Source organism: Mesoplodon bidens, assembly GCF_964165515.1.
Source record: "Mesoplodon bidens genome assembly, chromosome: 18".
Taxonomy (NCBI): domain Eukaryota; kingdom Metazoa; phylum Chordata; class Mammalia; order Artiodactyla; family Ziphiidae; genus Mesoplodon; species Mesoplodon bidens.
The window spans coordinates 35,018,546-35,042,117 of record NC_138175.1 but is presented as its reverse complement, the minus strand read 5'-3'; the positions used below and the strand labels follow the sequence as shown (position 1 = coordinate 35,042,117).

The window sequence follows — 23,572 nt, the reverse complement described above, 5'->3', positions numbered from 1 at the left end:
TGCCGGTTAACCCATTCCCACCCATCCTCACTCCTATTGCTATTGAAGGGCAAACCATCCCTGAAAGATGCAGAAGGTCCTGAAGGCAGCTTAATGGAGGCTGGACTGCAGAGTCCTGGCCAGCACCAAGCTGGGTCAGATATGTCCACTTTGAAGCCCCCTCGGGATTGTAGCAGGAAGGGGGAGAGGAAGGACTTTACTCAATTAAAAGTTCTGTTTTATTTAAAGTTAGTATGTTTTTTTCACTTGAAAACAATGTTTTACAATTCAGCACAATGTTTGGCACGGCAGCTTCAATACACTAGCTACATTCTCATAGCAGAGAGTACTACACACACCCCTGCCCCTATCTGGCTGAGGATAAAGGGGAGAATGGGTGCAAAGCATCCCAACCCCAAGGGGCATGAGGGCTCCCAGTCCTCCAGAGAGAGCATGTCCCACCTCCTGAACAGAATAGAGACTGGGGGAGAGGAAGGGGGGGCAGGAGAGACCACCAGAGATGTCAGCTGTGAGCCCGTCACCCATGAAGATGATCTGTGCTCCCTCTCAGTTCACCCACTCACTCATTGCCTCATTCATCTAGGAATTCATCCCATCATTAACCCATCATTTGTTCACTATTCACTCATTCACTTGTCCACCCGTTCATTTATTCCCTCAACAGTTTACACACTTACTCATTCACCTAACAAATCCTTTTTAAACACAAGGACCCAGAAGCCCAAGTCAAGGTCATCTGCGAATGAGAGTGGCGTCCTGGAAGCCCACGAGGCTGACTGCATCCTATATAAAGAAACCCTCCCCCTGGACAAGCAGAGCAAGGCCAGTTTTGCCAACTCTCAACAGGGCTGCTCTGAGGACTGGAGATTTGAGTTACTCCCTGTTGCCCCAGGAGACAGACCCAGAACCAAATGCACCTAAATTACGGGAGGCGGACGGCAGCTTCACAGAAAGAAGAACACGTGAAATTCAAACTGAAAATGCACAGGTGTGCCGTAGAGGTCGTGAGCTCCCTGAGACAGAAAGTGTGTGAGTCCAGGCTGGATGGGAATAAGGATGCCATAAACACAGTCCAAGAAGTCTGAAGGAAGTGGCCTCCAAGGTTTCTCTTCAACATGGGATTTTCAGGATCCTGAGAAGCTCAAAGGCAAAAATAGTAGAGTCTTCCCAACCTGGGTGCCAGGCCCCTAGCTGGTCCCTCTCTCCCTGAGGGGACAGGGCACCTGCAGAGGTGTCCCGGGCGCTGAGAACACAGGCTCTGCTCATGGCTCCCCAGAGAACCCAGCGCTCTCTGCAGCCTCCATCCCAGGCGACAGGAGCCTGCCCCCTCTTTCCATCCCCCTGCCCTGAGAGCCTGCTCTCCTCCCTCACCCTCTCCCTGGGGACTCCCTGGAGCTGGTGATTGTCTTTCCTCTCCCCAAGTTCAGACCTGCAGCCCCATGGGGCTAGGGACAAAGCAATATCTCAGGTTCAGGAACCAGAAATATGCTGTATGTTGCTGGTGGCCATGAGGTCCTGCAGCCCCCAGGCCAACGGGGTACACCCAGCCAGGATGTGTCAGCCACTACCATCCCAGCTCCCTTATCCAGCCACGCCCTGCTCCCTAACCAAGCCCAGATGGCCATCACTCTGTCTCAGGCAGGTAAAATGCAGTGCAACAGGAGTTAGGTGGACAGTATGTTTTATTTAATTAGGATCAACAGAAGAGATAACCCTCACAGCAGGACAGGGAATGACAACGCTGCAAAAAATAATTTATGCCCAGGTAACGAAAGGGCAAATTTCAATTTCAGAAAAAAAAAAAAAAAAAAAAAAAACGGGGGAGAAAAAGGTACCTGGCACCTCCAAGGAGAACAGTATAAGCATCTGCAGCACCCGGACCTGCGGGCCAGAGGTGGTGGGCAATCTGCGACTGGAAATCAAGGCAACGAACTGGCCATTTCACAACAGCTGTCCCTCCCCTTCCCCATCACAGACAAACCAGCCTGAAGTGTGCAGGGCTGGGTAAGTCAGAGAGGCTATCTGGGTCCTGGCAGGCAGGTGTGAGGGCCAAAGGGCAACCTCACACCTGCCAGTCTCAGTCTCCAGAGGGACGGTGCCCCCAAAGGAGAGAGAACAAATGTTCTCATCCTCAGAGTGGTCACCAGATGACTCAACAGCTCCTAAGCACCCCTCCTGCCCAGCCCCCAGCCCACCAGCCCTGATGGAGCCCTAATCTGCCCTGCCCGGACTTCGGGCACTCCAGTCTCCCCTCTCTCACCAAAGCAAGGAAAAGCATCACCAGCTCTCCAAGTCACTTCATCTTCGGAGCCTCTGTTTCTCACCTCTCCCTGGAAAATGGAGGTCTTGAACTGGATGGCCTCCTCCAAGGATGATGGGCTAAGACCACACCCAACCCACCACCACCCGGGCGTTGGCTAAAAATGAAAGTTCACAGTGGTGACGGTTGCACGACTATGCGAACGTACTTAATGCCACTGAACTAGACACTTAAAAATGGTTAAGATGGTAAATTTTACATTATGTATACCTTATCTCAATTTTTTTAAAGGGGGAAAAAAAAAAAGAAGAGTTCTGAACCCCTCCCCAGACCAGCTGGGTGAGTATCTCTAGGATCTGGACCCAGGAATCCACAACTTTAACCAGCTTTACTCCAGGTGAAGGTAACGAACCCAGCGCCAAGGATCCTCTAACCTGTAGGAATCCACTCTCTTCCCAAACCAAGGTTCCCTCACCTTTTCCAGCATAAAGCCTTGAATCATCTCAATAAATATCTCTTGCACAAATGAGTATTCAAATTAATGAATTCTCCAGGTTTCATAGCCCCAGGAAATATTTTTATGTACCCTGCTCTCTCCCCAAAACGAATGCTCCCCCCACCTCAGACAGCACAACTGGTACAGCCCATGCGCTCATCTCCCAACCCCGGCCGCAGGTAGCGTCAGCCCAACACCCCCACTAGCTGCGAGAGGGAACTTACTGTTAAATCAGTGAGCCCATCTACAGAGCCCCATTTTATATCCCAGTTCAGAGGATGACATGAACATGTGCTTTCACTGCAAGACATTAACTTTCAATTATTGGAGAAAAACAAAATTAGTCCTGACAAATTGCTGGCGAACACGGGCTCTTGTCTGGCAGTTTGTAATAACAACTTTGGGGGCCCACAATTAGTGTCCTCGGCCGGAGTTTCCTGAAGCGTCCGTGTCATCTGGAGTCAGTGGCAGAAGTCTCCTTGCCCCGAGTTCTGTCCGCTCTCAGGTGGCTGCCTCTTTGGCAGCCAGGTTCAGAGAACTAAGGAATTTCTGGTTTTCTCTTCCTGGAGAAGGCAGGGAGGGAGGGGGAGGGACACAGATAAAAACATCCACCCTGGCCATTTTCAGCTTTGGACATTTCAAGCTTGCCTCGGCCTTCGGCAGCAGGATTTCACACACTTAAGACGGGAATGAAAATCACTCCTGAGTTCAAGGGCACCCAGTATAGGTACCTTGCAGAGCCTTATAATTCCGCATTGGCCGTCTGCAGTGGGAGAAGGATGGGCTACAAGGTCCTCTTAAGAGACCCTTCCATCCCTACCATGATGTCATCCAGGATTCTAAGTCTAAAACTCAGCAGGCCTGGGCTCTGAGATTAGAATGCTTATAAATCTTCTGCAGCAAAGAACTATTTGCTGGGGGTACCATCAACCCAGGAACTTGGTTCAGCCCGGGTCGGGAAAAAAAAGGAAGAAAACCTGGACTCTGCCAACGTTCAGGACCCCAAATCCAGAGCAACCCACTTGATAAGAGATTATCAACACCGTAATCTCATTTGATGGGTGTTTTATGTATCTTGGCTGCTGTAGTCACTGTATCAATAAGAAGCCACTGAAATGTGAATGAGCAGAAGAATTCAGAGATAATGATGTAGCAGTCTTTGAATCTGACTTGCCACCATTGCAACCAGAGTGTGTTTGCCTAGCTAACACGTCCTGACTCTTAGGGGGCAGAGGGGGTGGTCAGCAGAGGGAAGCAGGTCAAAAAGAGAGAGAAAAAGAAAACAAAACACAACAACAACAACAACAAAGGAAAATTATATCTTTAAGAAGAGAATGAAAAGACATTGCTAGTTCCAAAGTCAACTGGTAACTGAGCTCTGACATTGTGTAATTGACTTTGCAAGTAGAACAACAGCAATGTAACAAAGAAAATGTCAGTGTTTTCACAGCACTAATCTAAAACACTGGGAGGCCCTCCCGCTGTCAGCCAGGGCTGACAATACAATAGCTTTCAAAGGGATATTACCATCATGCTTTTATTCCTGACAGCAATCAAGACAAAGAGAATCCTTTTCACAAGACATTAAAAATCAAACCTTTGTAAAAGAAGATAGGTAAAACAGCGTTCTCCTTAAAGACAGCCACACGGAGCAATCAGCTAACTGGCGCTCCTTGAAAGAGGTAAAGTGTTTTTATTTACTGAGCGTACAACCCCAATCGTTGCTGCCACCGATCCCCGGCAGGTAAGCGATGTATCAGAAGTTTCCACCAGCATTTCCCCGGCTCCACTCCACCCTACCCTGTCCCACAGTCGGAGGGAGCTGACGGTGCCAAACACTTCCATCGGGATATAACCAATCCAGGCTTCATTAGTCCATTCTGGGTGCAAAACTACTCTGATTACCGACTAACATGCAGGAATTTGCAGAAACTGTCAAATCCACCAACCAAGGTGTATCAAGGTTTTCCCCAGCTACCCACAGTAACGGGGAGCCCACTAACAGTTTTCAAGGCATTCTGTTGTAATTACCCTGGACCCTCAGATCAGAAAGGAACCCTGATATCTATTGCAAACATTTTCGAGACGTGAAGATAATATTCTTTGCAAATACCAGTGTACCATGGACAAGGTCCAGGAAAGGTAAGTCCATTTTAACCTCGGGCAAACAAAGAGTTAATTAAACCCACCCATCCACCTCCAATTAAAAAAAAAAAAAAAAAGATAGGGCCAAGAGGAAAGCTAGCCTTCCTCTGCTTGCTCACCATCAAGACAGTTTTAGATGCCTGCATGTCAGAAGTTAGTGACGCTTACAGAAACCTGCAGGTCCAGGAGCAGCGAGTTAAGAGGTGCTAACGTTTGCGACCTACCCACTCTCCAAGCCACTGCCAAGGGGTCCAAGATACCATGTCCCCACACCTCTTCAGGGCTTGACAGAGCCGCTGTGGTCTAGGTGACCCCAGGCCTCTAGGAGGGGGAGAGAGAACTAACTCCATTTCTGGCAAGAGGTCCCTCTGGAACTCGGAGCCAAGGTGTCGTGTGACTTTTCCCTCTGGTACCTAACAGACCATCTGCCGAAAATACGCAAGTTGAGTCCCGTCACTCAAAGACAGAAATGTTACTCTATACACATCTGCAGAAGAGGATGTTTTTACTTTTCAGACAGAACTGGACACCGTTGTTTATTTATAAACAGTATCTGAAAAACCGGTGCTGTTCACTTTACTGCAAAATGGGCTGAAATTTTAAAAGAAGAGGGAACTGGCCCCAACACCGCCTTGAAATATCCATTCTCCTACCACCACCTCCTAAATCAGCCTTGTTCCAAGAGCCGGGCGGCCCGTCTCCATCCGTGGCAGGTTTCTTTCGTTTACACATCCAAATGAACAGTTAAGAGAAATCAATGCATCTAATTGCCAGACTATTAAATCCTACATCAGGGGAAGAATTCCACAGCCACCAGCTTAAGAGTTGGCTACCGATACAGCAATTATTGCAACTTTCTATTAGACTGAACCAGACCCGCAGTTTTTTTAGTCTCCAGCTAGGAACGCTGTATCAGATGCTGCACTCCACTTTCCTCCTCCCCCTCCCCCTCCCCGTCCCCCTCCCCCTCCTCTGTTACCATACTGTAGCAGGCCACAACAGTGCCAGGATGGTTCTACGCAATTACTTCATGACTGGAAAGTCACCAGCATTTTGCACCTTTCGTGCGATGCACACTCAGCACCTTATGGTTAAACGTTTAGCAGGGTCCTCCTGTCCAAGACACATAGTTATCTTATTGCTTATTAAGTTTTTGCAAGGAAACAAGTGGAAGAATCTAAACAGTAATTACTAGACATAAAGGATGTTTTCTAGAGCGAGACAGGTCCGCCCAAAGCTGGGAGTTGGTGACGTAATTGAGGAAGGGGGGATTAAATGTTAGCTGCCCCAATCCACATAGAAAGCTAAAGAACCTATAAAGGATTTGTTTTGCCCTTCCTACAAGATCATGTACATTTAGCCAAACAAATCTGGACAATTTACACCTGTATGTGGTCTCGGCTGAATCAAGAAACCTGTAACCTCAGAATGCCTCTTTTTATTACAACTCAATTATTTCCATGGAAACACAAGCAGTGGCAAACTACACAGTTTCCAAGTCCCTAGACCAACAAATTTATAAGATGGACTTTGGAGGAGCTATGGGCTGGCAGGAGAGGAAGACAGAGAAGGGGAGGGGAGCACAGAGAAGTCACTGGGGGTAGTTTGGGGATGTTGTGGTTGGCGGGTCCATGCACAGAGCCTGAGTGCTAATTAACATTAAGAAGTGTAATTAACAGGCAGTTGCTGGATAGAGGAAATCAACAGTATTACCAATTATTCAAAAGTTTTAAGCTGAGCCTGGGAAAAAAAGATGTATTAATTTTCCATAAAAATGGAGAGGCTGTTTTGTGGATCTGAGGAGGCAGTGTGGGTAAAGGGAGTAGGTTAACAAACCACCTGATATCATCGGCCAAAATAACATCAGTGAGATGTGATGGGAACAACCCCGGAGAATGAGGCTGAGATTATCAAAGGGAACAAATCATCTCACAACAGCCACACCACACCACCAGGAAACAGAAAGGGAGAGGAGGGTGTCGGGAGGGAGAAATCGGTCAGAAAATGTGACTTTTGTAACACTGATATTTTTTTTGGTGTGTGTGGTTCTTTTCTTTTTTTTTAATCACAAGGCTTCTGACAACCAACGAGGCTATTCTCCCCGCTGCCCTACTGCCTAGCACCCTTCTCTATTTGTTGGGTGTCCCCCCTGGGAGCTGGGTTTTCCAAAGAAAGACAAACATCCAGAGGGGACAAGTGACCCCACTCCACAAGGGAGGTTGTGTCTGTGAGTGGGAAGTGAGACGCCCCCACTAAGACCTGTCATGCCCTGCTTGCAAATCACACTTTCTGAGCACCCATTAGAAATTGTTACATTTCTGTCTTTCCTTCCTGCGATGGGCTTTCACGTATGCTAGATCAATTATGAACTATACAGCCAAGCAACTTTCACAGCATATAATGTGTGGAGTGGGGAAGTCCACAATGCCTCTACGTTAGCCCTGACACACAGCAGTGGAGGCAAAATAAAACTTAAAAGGTACCACTGTTCCTTAAGAAGCATCTTTAAAGGTGAAGACCTTGTCATTTTAAACACTTGATACGGAGCTGTCCACACTCAAGCACACACTTTTGAATATTGCTTGAGAAGGGGCGGGGGAGGGAGGCAGTTCTTGAAAAGCAATAAATCCATCACCTGCTGTAACTCTTATCTATTCAAATTATCTTCTCCCTTAATTCCTCCCCCATAAGTGGCGGCATCTCCACCCTGTTCACCCCAGTAAACTGAATAAATGGCAAAATGGTGAGAAACAAGGTCTGGAGCTGCTTTTGGAAAATGCAAAGAATAGCGAGAAGAAACAGAGGATATCACGCTCCAAGGGCCGAAAGGCGCTGTGTGGTTGATATCTACAACGCTTCTCAAAATGCCTACACTAGTCTTGTTCCCACTTTGCTGTCTTCCCCCCATCAATTAGCTTGAATTCCCTGCTATACATGTACATATACACATTGAGAGAGACATTCATTAAAAATCATGTCCAAGCTCATTCCATAAAAGGTTGAAGACTGATTCTTGAGTCTTTCTCAGAGATACACAGAGTGGTTTTAGAATTAGGTTCCAGCAACTCTGAAACACCCCCCCATCTGTTCCCGGCAAATTGCTCTACCTTTGCTTTCTGTGCCTCACCTTCTAAAATAAAGAGGTATGGAGGCATGGGTTCAGGTTACAGGTAGGTAAGCTCTAGCATCTTCCTCTATGAAAAATCTGCTTCTATACGTAGATTTAACTCAAAATCAACTGCCCAAGTTAGATAAAACTGTTTTTCCAACCAGAGACTCCAATTGTACATTTTCCTCTGGGCCACCTTAAGTGGCTCTTGAAGGAGTGAGCAGTGAGCCAGGGAAAGAGAAAAGAAATCAAATATTATTTCAAACCGAGAACCCTTCTATTCAGCAAAAGGACAAACATCTAGCGTTTTCCTGTCCCCTTATTGACGTCTCCATTTTGGTTTCAACCAGAACACCCTCTAGACCCTCCAGTTCTGTGGAATAGGTCAGGCTATCCAGGACCGGGATGCCTGCCAGGGTGAGGGGAACAAGACCAACTTATCTCAAGGAAAAAGAGGAAAGGGAGCAAGCGGGCTGCTGAGTTTGGACTGAGTTGGTCCGCTTCTAAGATGACAGGGAGAATCTCTGTTGAGCCGAGTGCCCGCGATCTCCTGGGACTTTGGAAGGAAAGCAATGGCGGGTGTCTCAAGACCCTCCTTGCCAGATGCAGTCCCAGCCGTTCCAGCCAGGAGCAAGGCTGGCAGGAAGGGAGCAGGGGCCCCTGCGCCTTCCCGCGCAGGCCTCCAGGAAATGAACTTTTCAGAGCAGAACTGGGCTCGGGCCAGAGGTCATCAAGGGAATTGGGAGAGGACAAGGGCCTCGGGACTTTTGGCTCCAGAGACGTAGCGGCTCTCATCCTGTCCCTCCTCTGTCACCTCCCAGCATGGGGGGCGGGGGAGGCCGGGCACCCACCCGGGGGAGACTGGAACGGGGACAAAGCAGCAAACGAAGCCAGGAGAGGGCAGCGCGTGGGGAGAGGACAGGGGAGGGGCTCAGTTGCCTTCATGCGGCATCTCCCCGGGGCCTCTGCTCTCCAGGGGCCCGCTCGGCCCGCGGGCGCTCGGTAGAAATAGAATGCGAGACAAGGACAAGAAGAGGGGGATGTGGGGCTGTGTGTCCTCACAAACGTGTGCACTCCGGGGACCCAAAACGGGAAGCCGGCCTAGGTGACGACGGTGTGGGTGCCCGGGGTCGGATCGCGGGAGCTCTCCGCGGAGGGGCGCGCAAGGCAGCCGCTGCGCTCCCCTGGGGACCGGCGTCCCGCCGGCGCTGCGCAGACAATGAACTCCTGACGGAGGCTCCCGGCCCGGTTGGCCTCGGTGGAGGAGGCAGGAAGTGTGGGGGCCCGTGCCGGGAGGGCGGCCTGGGCAGGGGGCGGGGAGGGGGCGCCCGGCGGCCAGGGCCGGGGCCCGGGGCGCGCGCGCAAGCAACGCCCGCCGCCCTCGGCTTCCCGGGGCGACAAGGCGTGGACCGAAGAAAGGCGCAAGGCCCGGGGCCCAGCGAGAGCGGCCTCGGAGCTACCGGCCTCCTGGGCGCCCATCCTCACCGCCTCTTCCTTCCTCCCGCCGCCCGCCCGCCGCCGCCGCCGCCGAGATTCGCAATCCCCGCCAAGTCGGGCCCGCACCCCTTGATTGGCCACGTGGGCCCGGGGCCCGCAAAGAGGGAGCAGCGAGGGCCCCTCAGCGGCGCCCCCAGGCCCGGGTCCCCCACGGGCGGCGGCGCCGGGCCCGGAGAGGGTCCGGGCGGGTAGGGTGTCCGCGGTATGCCCCCCTCCACATCCACTGCCTCCGCCTCCGGCTCGCGGCTTCCTCCTCCCCCTCCTCTTCCTCCTCCTCCGCCTCCGCCTCCTCCGCCTCCTCCTCCTCCTCTCCGCTCGCTCGCTCGGGTCCCAGGCCGCCCGCCCGCTCGCCGGTCCCTCCTCCCTCGCTCCCTCCCTCCTCGCTCGCTCGCTCGCGCCTCCGCCGGGCCTCGCTCGCTCACCTTTCACCGAGCGCGGCTTCGCCTGCTTCCGCCTGGACATGTCCGGGGCTCCCGGCGCTCCGTCGCCCTCCGCGGCCGGCTCCCCCCGCCGCCCCCCGCCGCTCCGGGCTACCCTTCTCCCCCTTCTCCTCCTCCTGCCTCTCGGAAACTTTTTTTTTTGCAGCCGGGTCGGCAGCTGTGGGGAGCGGATCGCAGGTCCGGGGCGGCCTCCCTGGGGGGGGCGGCCCGGGCCGGCCGAGGCCGCTCCGGGGCGGGGGGAGGCCCGGGGGGCGCGCCGGGGCCCTGCCTGTTGCAATGCGGCAGCCGGGGGCTCTCGGTCCCAGCAGCGGTCCCAGCGGCGCGGGGAGTCCGGAGGCCACTCGGCCGAGCCGAGTTATGCAAAAAAAAAAAAAAAAAAAAAAAAAGCCGCCCCCCTCCTCCTCCCCACCCCCCGCCGGCCCCCGGCCCCTGCGGCCCCCTCCCTCCCTCCCTCCCCCACCCCACCGCCACCCTCACCCTCCTCCTCCTTCTCCTCCTCCGCCCCTTGCCGGATTTTTGTGCAAAGTTTGCAGGCGTCCGGCTACGCAACCCGGTGCGGAGCTCACAATGAACCCATCTGAGGAGGGGGGACGGGGCTGGAGTCGAGGGGGTCTCGGGGGGGAGGAGACCGGGAGGCGGTCGGGAGCGCGGAAGCTCAGCACCCCTCGGGAAAAAGAAAAAGCCTTCAAATTACCCCCTGCCGCACAAAAAATAATAATAAATATTAATGGTTTTTAAATGCCCAAACGCTTGGTTTGGAAATTATGATGGATGGGGAAGGGTATCCCTCAACTCAGCCTACTTGGGGGGCTCGAAACGGCCGCAGCTGCTCGGAAGCCGCAGCTCGGGGCCCCTGGCTCACGCCCCCTTCTCTGGCTCTCGGCTCGGTCCGGCGCCGGCCCCCCGGAGGAGGAAGGGGCGCGCGGGGGCGCTCAGGCGGCGGCGGGCAGGCGCGCCCGTGCCCCGGGCATCGCTCAGCCCGTGCGCCGGGCCGCCGCTGCCTGCCCTCGGGCTACGGTGCTCAGCGCGCAGCGCTCAGCGGATCCCCAGGCCGGTGCCAATTCGCCGGCCCCGCTAGCTGCCTCCATGGGCCAGGGGCTCGGAGAGGGGGGAGGCAGCGGCCGCGGCGGCGGAGGAGGAGGACGAGCAGGCGGCGGCCGGGCTCCCGTCCTCCCGGGCAGCGGCGGCGGCGGCTGCGCCCCGGCTCCTCCGCGCTCCAGCCGGCGCCGGCCCGCCCGCCAGCCTCCCTTGCGCTCCTGTCTTCTTTGTGGTCGCTGGCTCTCCTCCTCCCGATCCGGCTGCTGGGGCTGCACTGCAGAGACACATAATAAAGCCAGGCTTGGCTGGAAATGTAGCCGGGTCCCAGCAGGAGGATGTGAGGAGCGGAGTCCCGGCGGGGGAGCGCTCTGATCCCGTGGGGCGCCCCGCACTGCTCCGGCTCGGATCAGACGGAGAGAGGGCCAACAGCACCGAGCGATGGACAGCGCTGGAAATACAGCTCCGGCCGCCCGCAAAACCCGGACCGCGGCGGCAGGCACGGCGCGGGCGCGGGCACCGCACCCGCACGCGGGGCCCCGATTCCGGCGCTGACGGCCCCGGGGACGGGAGGAGGGAATAGACACAGGGCCCACGCGTACTGTCAAACTCGCCAAGGTACATTTGCATCACAAACTGCAAAAAGTGAGGGGATTGGGGGGAGGGGGACAAACTGCGGTGAATTGCCCGGGCACTGCCACCTCCGCAAATTATGCCCCACACATATGCATATCCCTGAACCTGGGTTTTCCCTCTCGGATTCTGCCCAGCGGTCCGTGTTTGAAGACCATTCCTGCCCCACATCCAGAAACTCTTCCACGGCTGGGCTAAATCTGTTCGCCCCCAACACCTGAATCTGTGGGGTTCCCGCGCCTGGTTGCAAACTTCTTAGCTAAGACTATAAAAGAAACACCCTAGCCCCCAAATATTGCAGTAGCACCGCCTCCCCCCCACGACTGACATATAGACCAGCTCCTACTTGACACAAAGTTTTGCCCCAGCCACCAGGGGGCGCCTCGGGTCCTTGCAGCGCTTGAACCAGTTGAGGCTTGGGTCTCGGAGCCGGCAGGCGAAGGGCTCAGACTTAGGAAAACTCTTCCCCAGGCGGCTCCCCTAAACAGTTCCTTTGCCTCCCCATCCCCCACCAGCTGCAGGAGGCCAGGCCCAGAGTGGGGAAAGGGACCCGACATCGCCCGCCCACCCCGCCCTTCCCTGGGCAAGTGGCGCCACCTTGGGCCGGCTAGACCCAGAGCTGGGAGAGCGGAGCGGGTGCGCGGCGCGGCGCTGAGGGTTATCAATCTCACGGATCGATAAGTTGCCACTTGGAGAGGGGAGGGCTGTGTCCCCTCGGAGACGAGTTACCCAGGGCAACCTTTCACGGAGAAACCTGCTGCCCGCCGAGAGCCGCGCCGGGGCCGGCCGGGCAACGGCGCCCGCCCCAAGCAGGACGCCTGCGCCCCGCCGTTTCCCAGCCCGCCCGCCAGCCCGGCCCGCGCCCCCCTCGGCTAGCTTCGCGGTCCCACTCGGCCCTGTTCGCCTCTCTGGGCCTCCAAGTTCCGACCCCGTGCTGGGCTGATAGCAGAGGTAGATGCCATCTCCGCCCCCGCCCCCCGCCGCCGCGGCTGGGGAGCAGGGATAGGCCTTGAGGCAGGGTCCAGGGAGAAGACCAAGCTAGCGCTCTCAAGGCCGTCTCCGAAGTAGAGTCGGGCGACCAGCGAAACGCGACGCCGCCGAAGCACACACCCTGCCACCTGGAGACCAAGAGCGAGGATCCCTAGAGGAGCCAGGACTAGGACAGAGACGTCCTCTAACTGGGACTCGGGCCCTGAGAGCCGCCTCCTCCCCCCCATTAGGGCTGCCACCCCCCGGGTCACCGCCCTCCCCAGCTCCCGCGTCCGAGAGGATCCAACGTCTCGGCCTTCCCGGAGGGAAATGGGAGCCGCCTCCCGCAGCTCAGGGATAGCCGGGGTAAGGATGAGAAGGGGTGCCAAGGGCCAAAGCGAGGGCAGAGGCCGCAAGGCACCTGGGAAGGAGCCAGGAAGGAGGGGCCGAATCAGCAGCTCCCCACCCCCGCCGGCGCCTGGGATCGCGGCCCGCGGAGAGAGGCTGACAGGCGGCAGATGGCACACGTTGGGGGAGGGGGGCGATTGGCCTCGGCTCCGGGGTGCCCCCGCCGCGGGCTGCCTCTCCTAGGGGGAGGGGGCGGAGAACAGCCCCCGGCTCGCCCTCCCAGGCTCTCTGGGGGGCTGGAGACTGCGGATCGGGCCCAGCCGGGAGCCGGGAGAGAGAGGGGGCGGACAAAAGGAGCACGGTGGGGAAGGGGTGGCTGGAGGATAGGAGGGGTCGCCGGGCCGGAGGGCTGGTTGGAGACCCGCAGCGCTGCCCCTTTTCCACCCTTGGGAACTGCGGAAGGCCCAGAGGCCAGAGGAGGGGGTAACAGGATGGGGGGCAGGCGATAGTCTATCCACAAGGGAACTAATCCACAAGGGCTGGGGGTCCTGGAGAAGGGCACAAAGTTTTTTGGACCCCGTCCCGAGTGTCGCCGTCGTACACGTTCGCGTCCCGACGCCCCCCCCCCCCAAAGACCTGGCTGCCGTCTCCCAGTTCTGTGGCAGTCAGGGTGCGGAGGGAGCTCGACCTCGTCCCTGCCTCGGCCCGGCCAGCTTTCTCAGAAGCTTGTTTCATTTTTAACTCCTTCCAGAAATATGCTGTTTTAAGGAAAATTCCAGAGCAGCAAAAATCCGGTAGCTCCTACTGAAAGGGTCTCAAGGGGCACTGGGTGAGGGCAGGGCTAAGCTGCCTGCCGCGTGGGCTTTGCTTCTCACCAGCCTGGCGACCTGAGACCAGAAAAAGGACATTTTCAGGTGACGCTTTGTATCCCACCTGCCTACTTCCGGCAGGGGATCCAAGAGTCTGGGTCCCTCCCACTATGAGAAAGTCCCCCGGTGGCCTCTTCTTCCTCATCTGCAAAGGGGACAGCTGCTCCTCCCCTACCCAGAGGAGAGGCTGGGAAAAACCCTTTGTAAACTGTAGGGAGCCACCATCATAAATGCAAGAGAAATTACAAGTTAATGTAATTTTTGAAAGCACATAAGACCTTGCTCACATAAATGGGCATCTTCCTTTCGAGTCACAACTTCACTGGAGAACAGGGCACCTCTCACCTAAGGTGTTGCCTTTTCCCATCCAATTCTGCTTGCTTCTAATGATGTATATCCCCAGACACACAGCAAGTGAGGTTCCTCTGAGTTTCAAAAAGAAGCAGGCGTCATCCAGAGCAGTCCGGTGAACGCAGAAGGGGCTGTAGGTGGCAGCTGACAAGGTAGGACAATGAAGTAAAGTGACATAGGGTTCCTTTTGTGACCTCTAAACTAGTATCCCCAGAAAGTCTCGAGAGTTGTTCAAGAGGTGCTTTTCAGGAAGTGACCAAATGACCGTCTTCTCCCCCGGCACGTGCACACACACACTTACTTTAAATGACACTTGAATATATACAATTTGGAATTTGTGATCTTTGTTTACCGTTTTAATAACTTGAGAGTCACACTCTCCACTGGGGAAATTTGCATCAGCCTATAAGAAACAGTCATTTCAGGGAGGGAAGATGAACTCCCAATTTCCCCCCAGGAAATAAGTTCATTCCTTTGTTATTTGTTTATTCAACCTTCATTTATTCATTGTGTGCCTACTGTGTGCCCAAACTGAGGGAAAGACAATGAACAAGAAGGACCACAGTCCCTCCCTGCTGGGGCTTGTTCTCTGGTGGGGAGGCTGACTTTTAATAAATGGCCACATAAATAATTATTTAATTACCGTTTTGAACAATCCTGAGAAGGAAAAGTATAGTGTAAATGAGGCCAAAAAACAGAGGGTCACAGTGGTGGTCTGGCTGAGAGCCTGAAGGAGGAGGAAAGAATCGGGGAAGAGGACAAAGAACAGAGTTCCTGGCGAGGTGAACAGTGTGTGGAAAGGGCCTGAGGTGGAAAGGAGCTGGGTGATTACGAGGGGAAGTTGTCACAGTTCCGAGCAAAGGGCCCAAGGAGGTCACCAGGCTTAGAAGCCAATCTGATCCATCTTCCAGTCCAGCCTCCCTCATTGCCTCACTGGAGAACCTCGAGAAGGGACTCTGTGAGTCCAATTTCTCATCTGCAAAATGGGAATGCAGAGAACATGCATCTCACGGGGTTGTCCTGAGGATTTCACGTTAGTTAAGTGCTGCCGGTCTGTCCCGGAGCAAGGCCACGAGGCCTGACAGCCATTATCAGACCTTCACTTCCTTCCTTCCTGTCTCTCCCTTTCACCACCCTTCAAGGTCAAAAGTATCTCTAGAGGGAGATGCCAATCACACAATTGCAAATTCCCTCCTTGCACTGACAAGTCCCTCCTTCCCTGGGCTGCTGCTTTCTAGAAGTTTTCTAGCCCCTTTAGGTCTATTGAGAAGGCTCTGTGTTCGAGAGGACTTGATTTTTCCTTTTGCTCTTTTGCGTTTTTGTTTTATTGTAATGATCCATCTAGTAGTGGAATCCAGGTTTTCCTGGGCACTCCTGTCCTGGGGGTACTCAGGAAGCAATGGCTGTGCCCTGTGGTTGAACCTGTCAGGAGATAACTGGCCACCACCCACCATCCAGGTCTTCCCGCCTCCACAGAGGTCTTTGCAGCATTGAGGATTCCTTTCATATGGCTTGGTCTTGAAACTTCTGAGACTTCAGAACAGGGTAAGTCAAGATAGAAGAGAGTCCCTTTCTCTGCTCTTAGTTCTCAGCCTGGTGTTTTGGGGAGGGAAATCCCTACAGATGCTCCTGCAATTCCCCAAGGGTCCCATGACCGCAACTCAAAGAGGCCAGCGGCAGGCCCAGACATCTGCGTCCCTGGAGCTGTGGGAGTACAGTGCCAAAAACAATAAGTCGGGTGTGGGAACCTCCTTGTCTTCTCCAGTTTCTGTTCAGCTGGGAAAGCCATTTCTATTTTATCATCATTATTATAATTATTTAATTCTTCAAGCATCAGCAGTCTTTGCAGGGAACACCCACAAGGCAGCAAAGAAACCAACTTGGCAGGAGGGTCCCGGTGGACTCACACCCTCAGAAAGCTTGAAACTCCTGACCTGGCCCTGAGACCTCCACCCAGACCACCTCCGGGTGCCCCAGGGTGCGGCACACACAGACCTGGGGTCCCTCTTAAAATGCTTCTTTTACAATGTTTGTGATTCACTTTGAAAGAAAAAAACAAGCCAGTGTATAATGAATGTGATAGATGCCCAGTTTTCTAAGCTTGAACTAGGAATGGTCATATCAGGCAGGGGCACATTTCAGAACTGGTCACAAGGCCTGGCCACCAATGTTTTGCTAATTAGCAAACAGGGTATCCAAAAAAAGTGATAGAAATGGGCACTCACTGGTGGAATTAAAGGCATTTAAGGTACAGTTGAGCAAAATGATCTAGAGACACTCCCCACCTTGCCTGCACAGGGAGCGTAAATCTGGTGAGGCTGGGGTAACCTGTCCCCTTAGGGCAAGCCCCTTCCCACCACCGCCCCCAGGCTCTGTCCCTTCCGGGTCCTGTGTCCAGCCATCAGGTATGATTTCTGACTGCATGGTGCCCAGCAGAGGACACAGAATCCTGCCTGGCAGTGTGATGGGGCTTGTCTGGAGTGTATCTCTCACATGGGAAGTGGTCAGATACCCTTAAAGGACAGAATGCCGGGCTTCGTTGACCTGACAAAACTGGTTGTAGGACCTGTTTTGTCCTTGGGGTGATCCTGCTTTCACAGCTTTCTCGGTGTGAGGCAGAATTTGGCCAGAAACTTGCCTTCACCATCACCTGGTAGAGAGGTTAGGCAGCAATAGCAAATGCTTACCCACCTCCAACCTCTTTTGTGACCACAGTTATTTACCAAAAAGATCTAAGAGTGTGCAGGACCAAACTCACTAAGATAATTTTGCCAAAAAAAGTGATATTAGGTTGTTACCTGTGCACATATCCTTTCCCCTCCCATTCCCCCACCATCATGAACAGAACCTACAAGGCCTAAGAGAAACGCCATGAAGATTTCAGAAGATCATGGCATGTGGGGTCCCTGTGCTGGCACATACAGTCGAGGACCCAGTGCCCACAGGCAGGTAGGCGGGAAGTGAGATCATCTGGGCTAAGCCTGCCCTGCTCCCCATTACATCTCTGGTGCCCTGCAGATGCTCAGAACTTAGGACATCGGGAGAAAAACTGTCAATCTGTGCCGCATACAGAGGAGGTCCCCACTACACCTCTGTGCAATCAGCCATTTTCACATGGTTCATATGGTGGACAGCAGAGGCCAACTGGTAAAAACCTTTGCCTACCCAGCTAGGTCGAAAGCTATTTCAGGGCAAAGCCCCAGGTTTTGACAAGTATCCCTTTCACGCCACAGTGCCCACTTCATGCCCAGTGAATGGTGGTGACTGGAGAAGCAAGCTGACCCAAGAAGCCAGAGGCAGACTCTAGACAGACTGGGCTACTGCAGAACACAGAGGCCGGTCTCAAGGAATAGGGCTCAGCCTCTCAAGCCAGACAGGCCTTGATGTGAATCCCAGGGCAAAGCAACCTCATTTATAAAATGAGGAGAATAATGCCAATGGCATAGGTGCTTGGGAGCTGTAGGGTAATCTCGCCGTTGACTTGCCTCAGTCACGTGTGTAGGGCATGAAATGAGCAATGCTGTTACACGCCTGACACACAGCACTTGGGACACAGTAGATGCTTGATAAATGTTATGTTTTGATTGTGTTCCTTCAGTGAGTGGTATGGCTATGACCCTGCTGAGGGGTGGGCTGACGGTGGGGAGAGCTCATTGGCAAGGCCCAGCGAAGGCAACAAAAGAGAGCTGGTCAGGCAGCTTCCCTGAGAGGGGCTCTCTTTTATCTGCCAGTTCCCTGGATTCATTACCAGGTCCTTCCATACTGTACGTGCTTAATAAACGTCAGCTATTGTTAATATTCATAGGCAAAGCACACACACAACAGCCACTCGATAAGTTTAGGTTCTCTGGGTGGCCTCAGACGAACCCTCTCTCTGCCTCAGTCTCCCCATTTGTGAAATCTCTCTGGTTCTCTGACTAAATGAAGAAGCAGATCTGGGTTTACTCCCATCCTCTGGCCCCACCAGCACCCGGCCAGCCATCAAAGCCAGAGGGAGAAGAGGAAATTCAGGTGAAAGGGCACCAACAAGAGGTGGTGGGTCTCAGGCTGGGAGCAGGGGGAGGCCGGGCTCGGACCCCGGTGGACCAAGCCTGGGGTAGTATTTCCCAGAGCCTGCTGCGGCCTCCTCTGAGTGCCCCCTGGCCCCATCCTGGTCATGCACATTGGGACATGCCAGGGCCTGGCTTCCCAGGGGCCAGAGGGAGCTCCCGCAGGGGACTTCAAAAGCCCAAATGCCTTTCAGAAAGGAACTAAAACTTTCTGCTTAACCAAAGCCTCCACAGGAGAAGAACAGCCTAGCCCTTTTCTTTTTAAGTCTATTTTCCAGCCGGCTGGCCTGGTCATTCTCTTTTTTTCCTATTATAAACGGTCCCAGCTGCAACACACAGGGAAAAAAAACCATCTCCCAGGCCTGGACAGGGGCCGGTTGCAGCCACAGCCGCCTGGCTGGCCTCCTGCGGCAGACAAAGGCGGCTCCAACCTCCGGCACCCACTGGGAGAGGCCCTGGAGCCCCTGTCCAGAGCCAAGGCCACAGCAGGAGCAAGGGGAGGATTCGGGAAGTTTCTGCCAGCACTCCAAACCTTCTGCCCCGGGGATCAGAGCTGCCATCCAGCCAAGCCAAGGACTTCTGAAGAGCCTGTTTGTTAGGGCAGAAAATGAAATAATATAATGGCCACCGGATTCAGGGCTTTAGACCTGGAAGGGCCCTATGAGATGATCTAGTCCAACCACCTGGCTGGAAAGATGGGGAAACTGATGTCTGGGGGGACTTACCCAAGGTCACATTGCCAACTAATGGCAGAGCTGACTCTTGAAGCCATGGCTCTCAATTCCAATATTAGGTAGCAAAGAAATGTTCCAGGGGTGCAGGGGTGGGGGGGGGTGTCAGGAGAGGGACCTTAATATCCTGAGGTTACCAGATGGGGTGGGGATGTCCTTTCTTTTAGTAATAAGTCAGACTGACCTGGGACAACTCAAAAACAGACAACCTGCTTTGGACTCTCCACTCCCCTGCCGCCCAGCAACTTATTTCATTTCTCTGTGCCTCTGTTTCCTCATCTGTGAAAAAATGGAGTGATGCTGGTACCTACCTTGTAGGGCTGCTGTGAGAATTAAATGAGCCAATATGTAAAGCACTTAGGAGAGTACTCAGAAAAGTTATCTGATTACCTGTAAATGTAAAGATTTGTTTTCTTCACCCACTCAACAAAAATGTATTTGCAACCTCTGGGGCCTACTCTGTGACAGGCTCTGGACCAGATGCTGGGGATCCAGCTGGGCAAGGCAGACAGGTCTCTGGCCTACTGGAACTTCCAGTCAAGGGGAGTTAAGAAGACTGATCATTGTGGGCTGTCTAGCCCAGTGCCTGATGCAGAACACCCCAGTTCCTCAGTTCTCCCGGTGGGCATGTAGCAGATGTCACAAACCGTTGTCTCCAGAGCAAAACTGACCAAGCAGATGAGGCCAGGAGACTGGAGAACCCAAGGGGGCTCCAAGGAGAACACCCTTGCAAAGAGGTGAGAAGCTACCACGCAGCTTTTTGTGCCCTAATGTTGAAAATGAGTTTTAAGTATTCTAATTATGTTTTTAAGTGGGATTGAGCTCCAGGTGGATAGTTAGCGACCTCCCCAGCCTGGTGGGTCTGGTTCATCCTCAGAAGAGCCCGGGCCCCCTGCTGCCTGCCTGGGGTAACCACGGAGGCAGAGGTGGTGCACAAGCAAGAGGGAGCCCTGGTCCCGTACCCTTAGCTCATGCTCCATCCCGGGGTGGGGCCCTGGAGCCCGCCGCAGGGCTCAACTCCCCCTCTCCTCGCCATGGCCCGTGCGTAACCTGCCTCCCGGGACGGGTTGGAGCACCAACCCACCTTCAAAAATCCAACAGACCTGCAAACAAACTGTCCTTTGCCCTCCAAACCCCAAGGATTTCCCAGAAACTCGGCCTCAGGTTGAAGGAGTGGGGGTGGGGGGGCGCAGAACCACGCTCCCCTCAGCCTGAGGCAGGAATAAGCTCCCCCTCTTCCGCACCTTTCTCCCCAGTGCCCCATCCCCAAGGCCCAGCCCGACATCCTGCAGAGAGCTCCTCCTACAGCGCCTAAGCTGATGCCCACGCGCTGTGATTATCTCCATTTTACAGGTGAGAACAGAGGCTCCCAGAGGCTGTGTCACTCACTGGTCCAAGGTCACACGGACCTTAAGGGATGGAGCCAGGATGGAAATTAAGGTGGATGTCCCTCCAAAGCTGGAAAATTAACCCCGCCCAATCAGTTAATTTCAGTTTCTACACCTTGCCTGAAGCATAGTGTTGATGTATTGATTTTAGATTGATGGTTTAAAAAGACATAGATAGGCAGATATAGAGACAAAGATGGTATTTGGGAACCACAGACAATTGTATCAGGTGTCAAGTTTGTGGAGAGGGATATCCTTCCCCCAAATCTCCATCAACTCCCAAATTCTTTTGTTTTAATTTTTAATTTTTAACTAGGGAATATTTCAAACAAGCAGAAAATAATATAGCAGATCCCCATAGGCCCCCAATACTTGCTAAAAATTTACCACATTTGAGGGGGGCTGTCTTTGATAGGGACAAGTGATGTTTTTTCAATCTTACTCAAATGTAGCTTCAAGTCAAATGTCCTAGGTACCCTCTACCCTCTCCAACTAGACCCAAGCCCCTCCTATTTAAAAATGCTGCTACATGGTCAAGGGGGCTCCCTGGGTAACCAGCAGGGCTGGACAAGCTTCCAATATATAGGTATTTCCACTTCAGGAGGGAAGCTCCAGGGGCTTTAACTGAAATATTGTATCTTGAACACTTCAATCGCCATTTGACCCTGGGGGAAGGGCCCCGTGAACAGGCAGTGGAGGTGGCAAGGGTTGCTTTTTTTTTTTTTTTTTTTTTGGGTACGCGGGCCTCTCACTGTTGTGGCCTCTCCCGTTGTGGAGCACAGGCTCCGGACGCGCAGGCTCAGCGGCCATGGCTCACGGGCCCAGCCGCTCTGCAGCATGTGGGATCTTCCCAGACCGGGGCACGAACCCGCGTCCCCTGCATTGGCAGGCGGACTCTCAACCTCTGCGCCACCAGGGAAGCCCCAAGGGTTGCATTTTACAGGGATGCCATCTGAAGCTCAAGGCCAAAGTTCTGCCCCCTCTTGCCCCTCCCTGGCCCTGCCTCTCTGTTTACGTGCTGCTTTCCTTGGAAGAGTGGGTGCAGAAAGGAAGGGGTGCCTTCAGAGGGAGGGGCTGCAAAGCCAAAGCTCTTGGTAAGAGGGAAGGAGCCAGGCTGTGCCCACCTCCCAGAGTGAGGGCTGCAAGGCCCTGGGTGGTCAGCTACCTTGCCTGCTCCACAGGGGCCACAGGGTGCTTGTTGGGCCCCTGCAGAGAGTGAGCAGAGACAGCCAGTAGGGCATCTGGAAGTTGAAAGGCAGGGATCTTAGGTCACCTTGGGGATGACAGGCATCAAATCAGGCAGGTTTGTATCTCCAGGCATGATGCAGGGCTCACCTGTCATGGAGGACCGTCCACCAGGTCAGGTGGTAGACGCTGGCTCTTGTACTTAGGTGTCTTTCAACATCCAGAAACATGCACAGAAAAACACACACCTTTTGGGGACCTTCCTCATGCAAATGTATCTGTCAAGCTAATCCCAGGGTTTGGGGAAATCTAAAGCCAGAAATGCTGTGTCTCTTCTTGGGCAGGTCCTTGGCCTCACTTGGGCTTTCAGCAAAATCACAGAATAGAAGCAGTGAGATAATAACAACAACAACAGTATATTTGGTTTTGTTTAATGTCTGTCTTTTCCACTAGATTAGAAGCTCCGTGAGGACAGGGAACTTTTGTATCTCATTAGCTGCCTGTCCCCAGTGCCTAAGGCAAGCCTAGAACAGCCTAGCCGCTAAAATAATTACTTTTTGGAAATAATGCAATTTTACCCTCCCAGAAGTAGGGAATGGATGTGTGGGGCGGGTAGACAGTTGTTCTCACTCCCTGACCAGCTCAATTTTTAGCCAGTTTCCCAACAATGAAGGATGTCCCATCTTATCTCTCTTCTGAAGCTCTGTTCAAACCCCTGAACTTCCCATCCCCCAGACAGAATTAGCTGCCCAGTATGCGGCTGGGGATAATGTTGCTATTACATGATCTTTCTCTATTTTTGAAAAACTGAATGAGAAGCACTATAATTGAAACTACAGGAGTGCAGAAAGAAAGTTACCCACAGACCCACCCAAGATTAAAGCAATGTTTTCCTTTGCCCGTGACATTAGCTTCTCATTGTCCATGTACAAATTTGATCTCACAGATTTACAGTAGTACCCCACATAAACATTAGGTCACATATTTTCCGTCAGCATTATGCAGTGCATACCCTCCTTGTTTTGCTGTTAACCAAGTTAACTTCTCTTTCTTATCTATCTCTTTCCCAGTCCCCACTTCCAAAGATGGCTGGTGCGTAGCCTTCCAGAGGATTCTCCATGTTCACAGGTCGTATACAAGCAAAAAGTACTTAAACAGGAAGGGGCAGGGCTGGTATTAGTGTTCAAAGGTGCATCATGGGGCTTCCCTGGTGGCGCAGTGGTTGAGAGTCCGCCTGCCGATGCAGGGAACACGGGTTCGTGCCCCGGTCCGGGAAGATCCCACATGCCGCGGAGCGGCTGGGCCCGTGAGCCATGGCCGCTGAGCCTGCACGTCCGGAGCCTGTGCTCCGCAACGGGAGGGGCCACAACAGTGAGAGGCCCGCGTACCGCAAAAAAAAAAAAAAAAAAAAGGTGCATCACATTATAGACATTGGACATTTGTGCACCTCTGGCTCTCCTTACTTGACCATATATCATGGAAGCACTCCAGGGCACTTAGAATAAAGCCTTTTTCATGGTCACATACTATCATATGTGTAGACGTATCACAATTTGACCTTTCCTCTTGGAGGTAAATGTTTCCAGGTTTTTATCACTTCAAAAAACATTTCCGTAAGTATCCTTGTATATTTATCCTCAGGTCCCAGGATGGAATCTCAGGAGTGTGGTTGCTGGACAGAGGCTATGTTTTCTGTTTTATTTTGTTTACATTTTAATATATATCGCCTAATTTCTTTTCCCTCAAAACTGTAACAACTCACATTTCCACCGACTACGTAGGCGCCTGCCTCCCCTCTCCAACCCTTTATCAACCAAAACAAAGTGACATCACCCATTTAAAAAAATATTTATTTATTTATTTGTTTGGCTGCGCTGGGTCCTAGTCGCCGCTTGCAGGATCTTTAGTTGCAGCATGTGGCATCTAGTTCCCTGACCAGGGATCAAATCTGAGCCCCCTCCACTGGGAGCATGGAGTCTTAGCCACTGGACCACCAGGGAAGTCCCCACCCATTTTTAATTTTGCTCATCTGATGGGCATAAAAAAGGCATTTCATGTGGCTCCCAT

At 53.3% G+C, this 23,572-nt stretch overlaps 1 protein-coding gene across 1 annotated transcript in view; it reads right to left on the bottom strand.

Annotated features, from left to right (window-relative positions):
• ZNF423 (zinc finger protein 423) overlaps nt 1–10,022 on the bottom strand; it is a 336,656-nt gene extending 326,634 nt beyond the window's left edge. Inside the window, exon 1 of the mRNA XM_081217128.1 lies at nt 9,930–10,022. Coding sequence (XP_081073254.1) covers nt 9,930–9,969 — 40 coding nt within the window. The 5' untranslated portion in view covers nt 9,970–10,022. The remainder of the gene's footprint in view (nt 1–9,929) is intronic.
• Nucleotides 10,023–23,572: the final 13,550 nt, after the last annotated feature.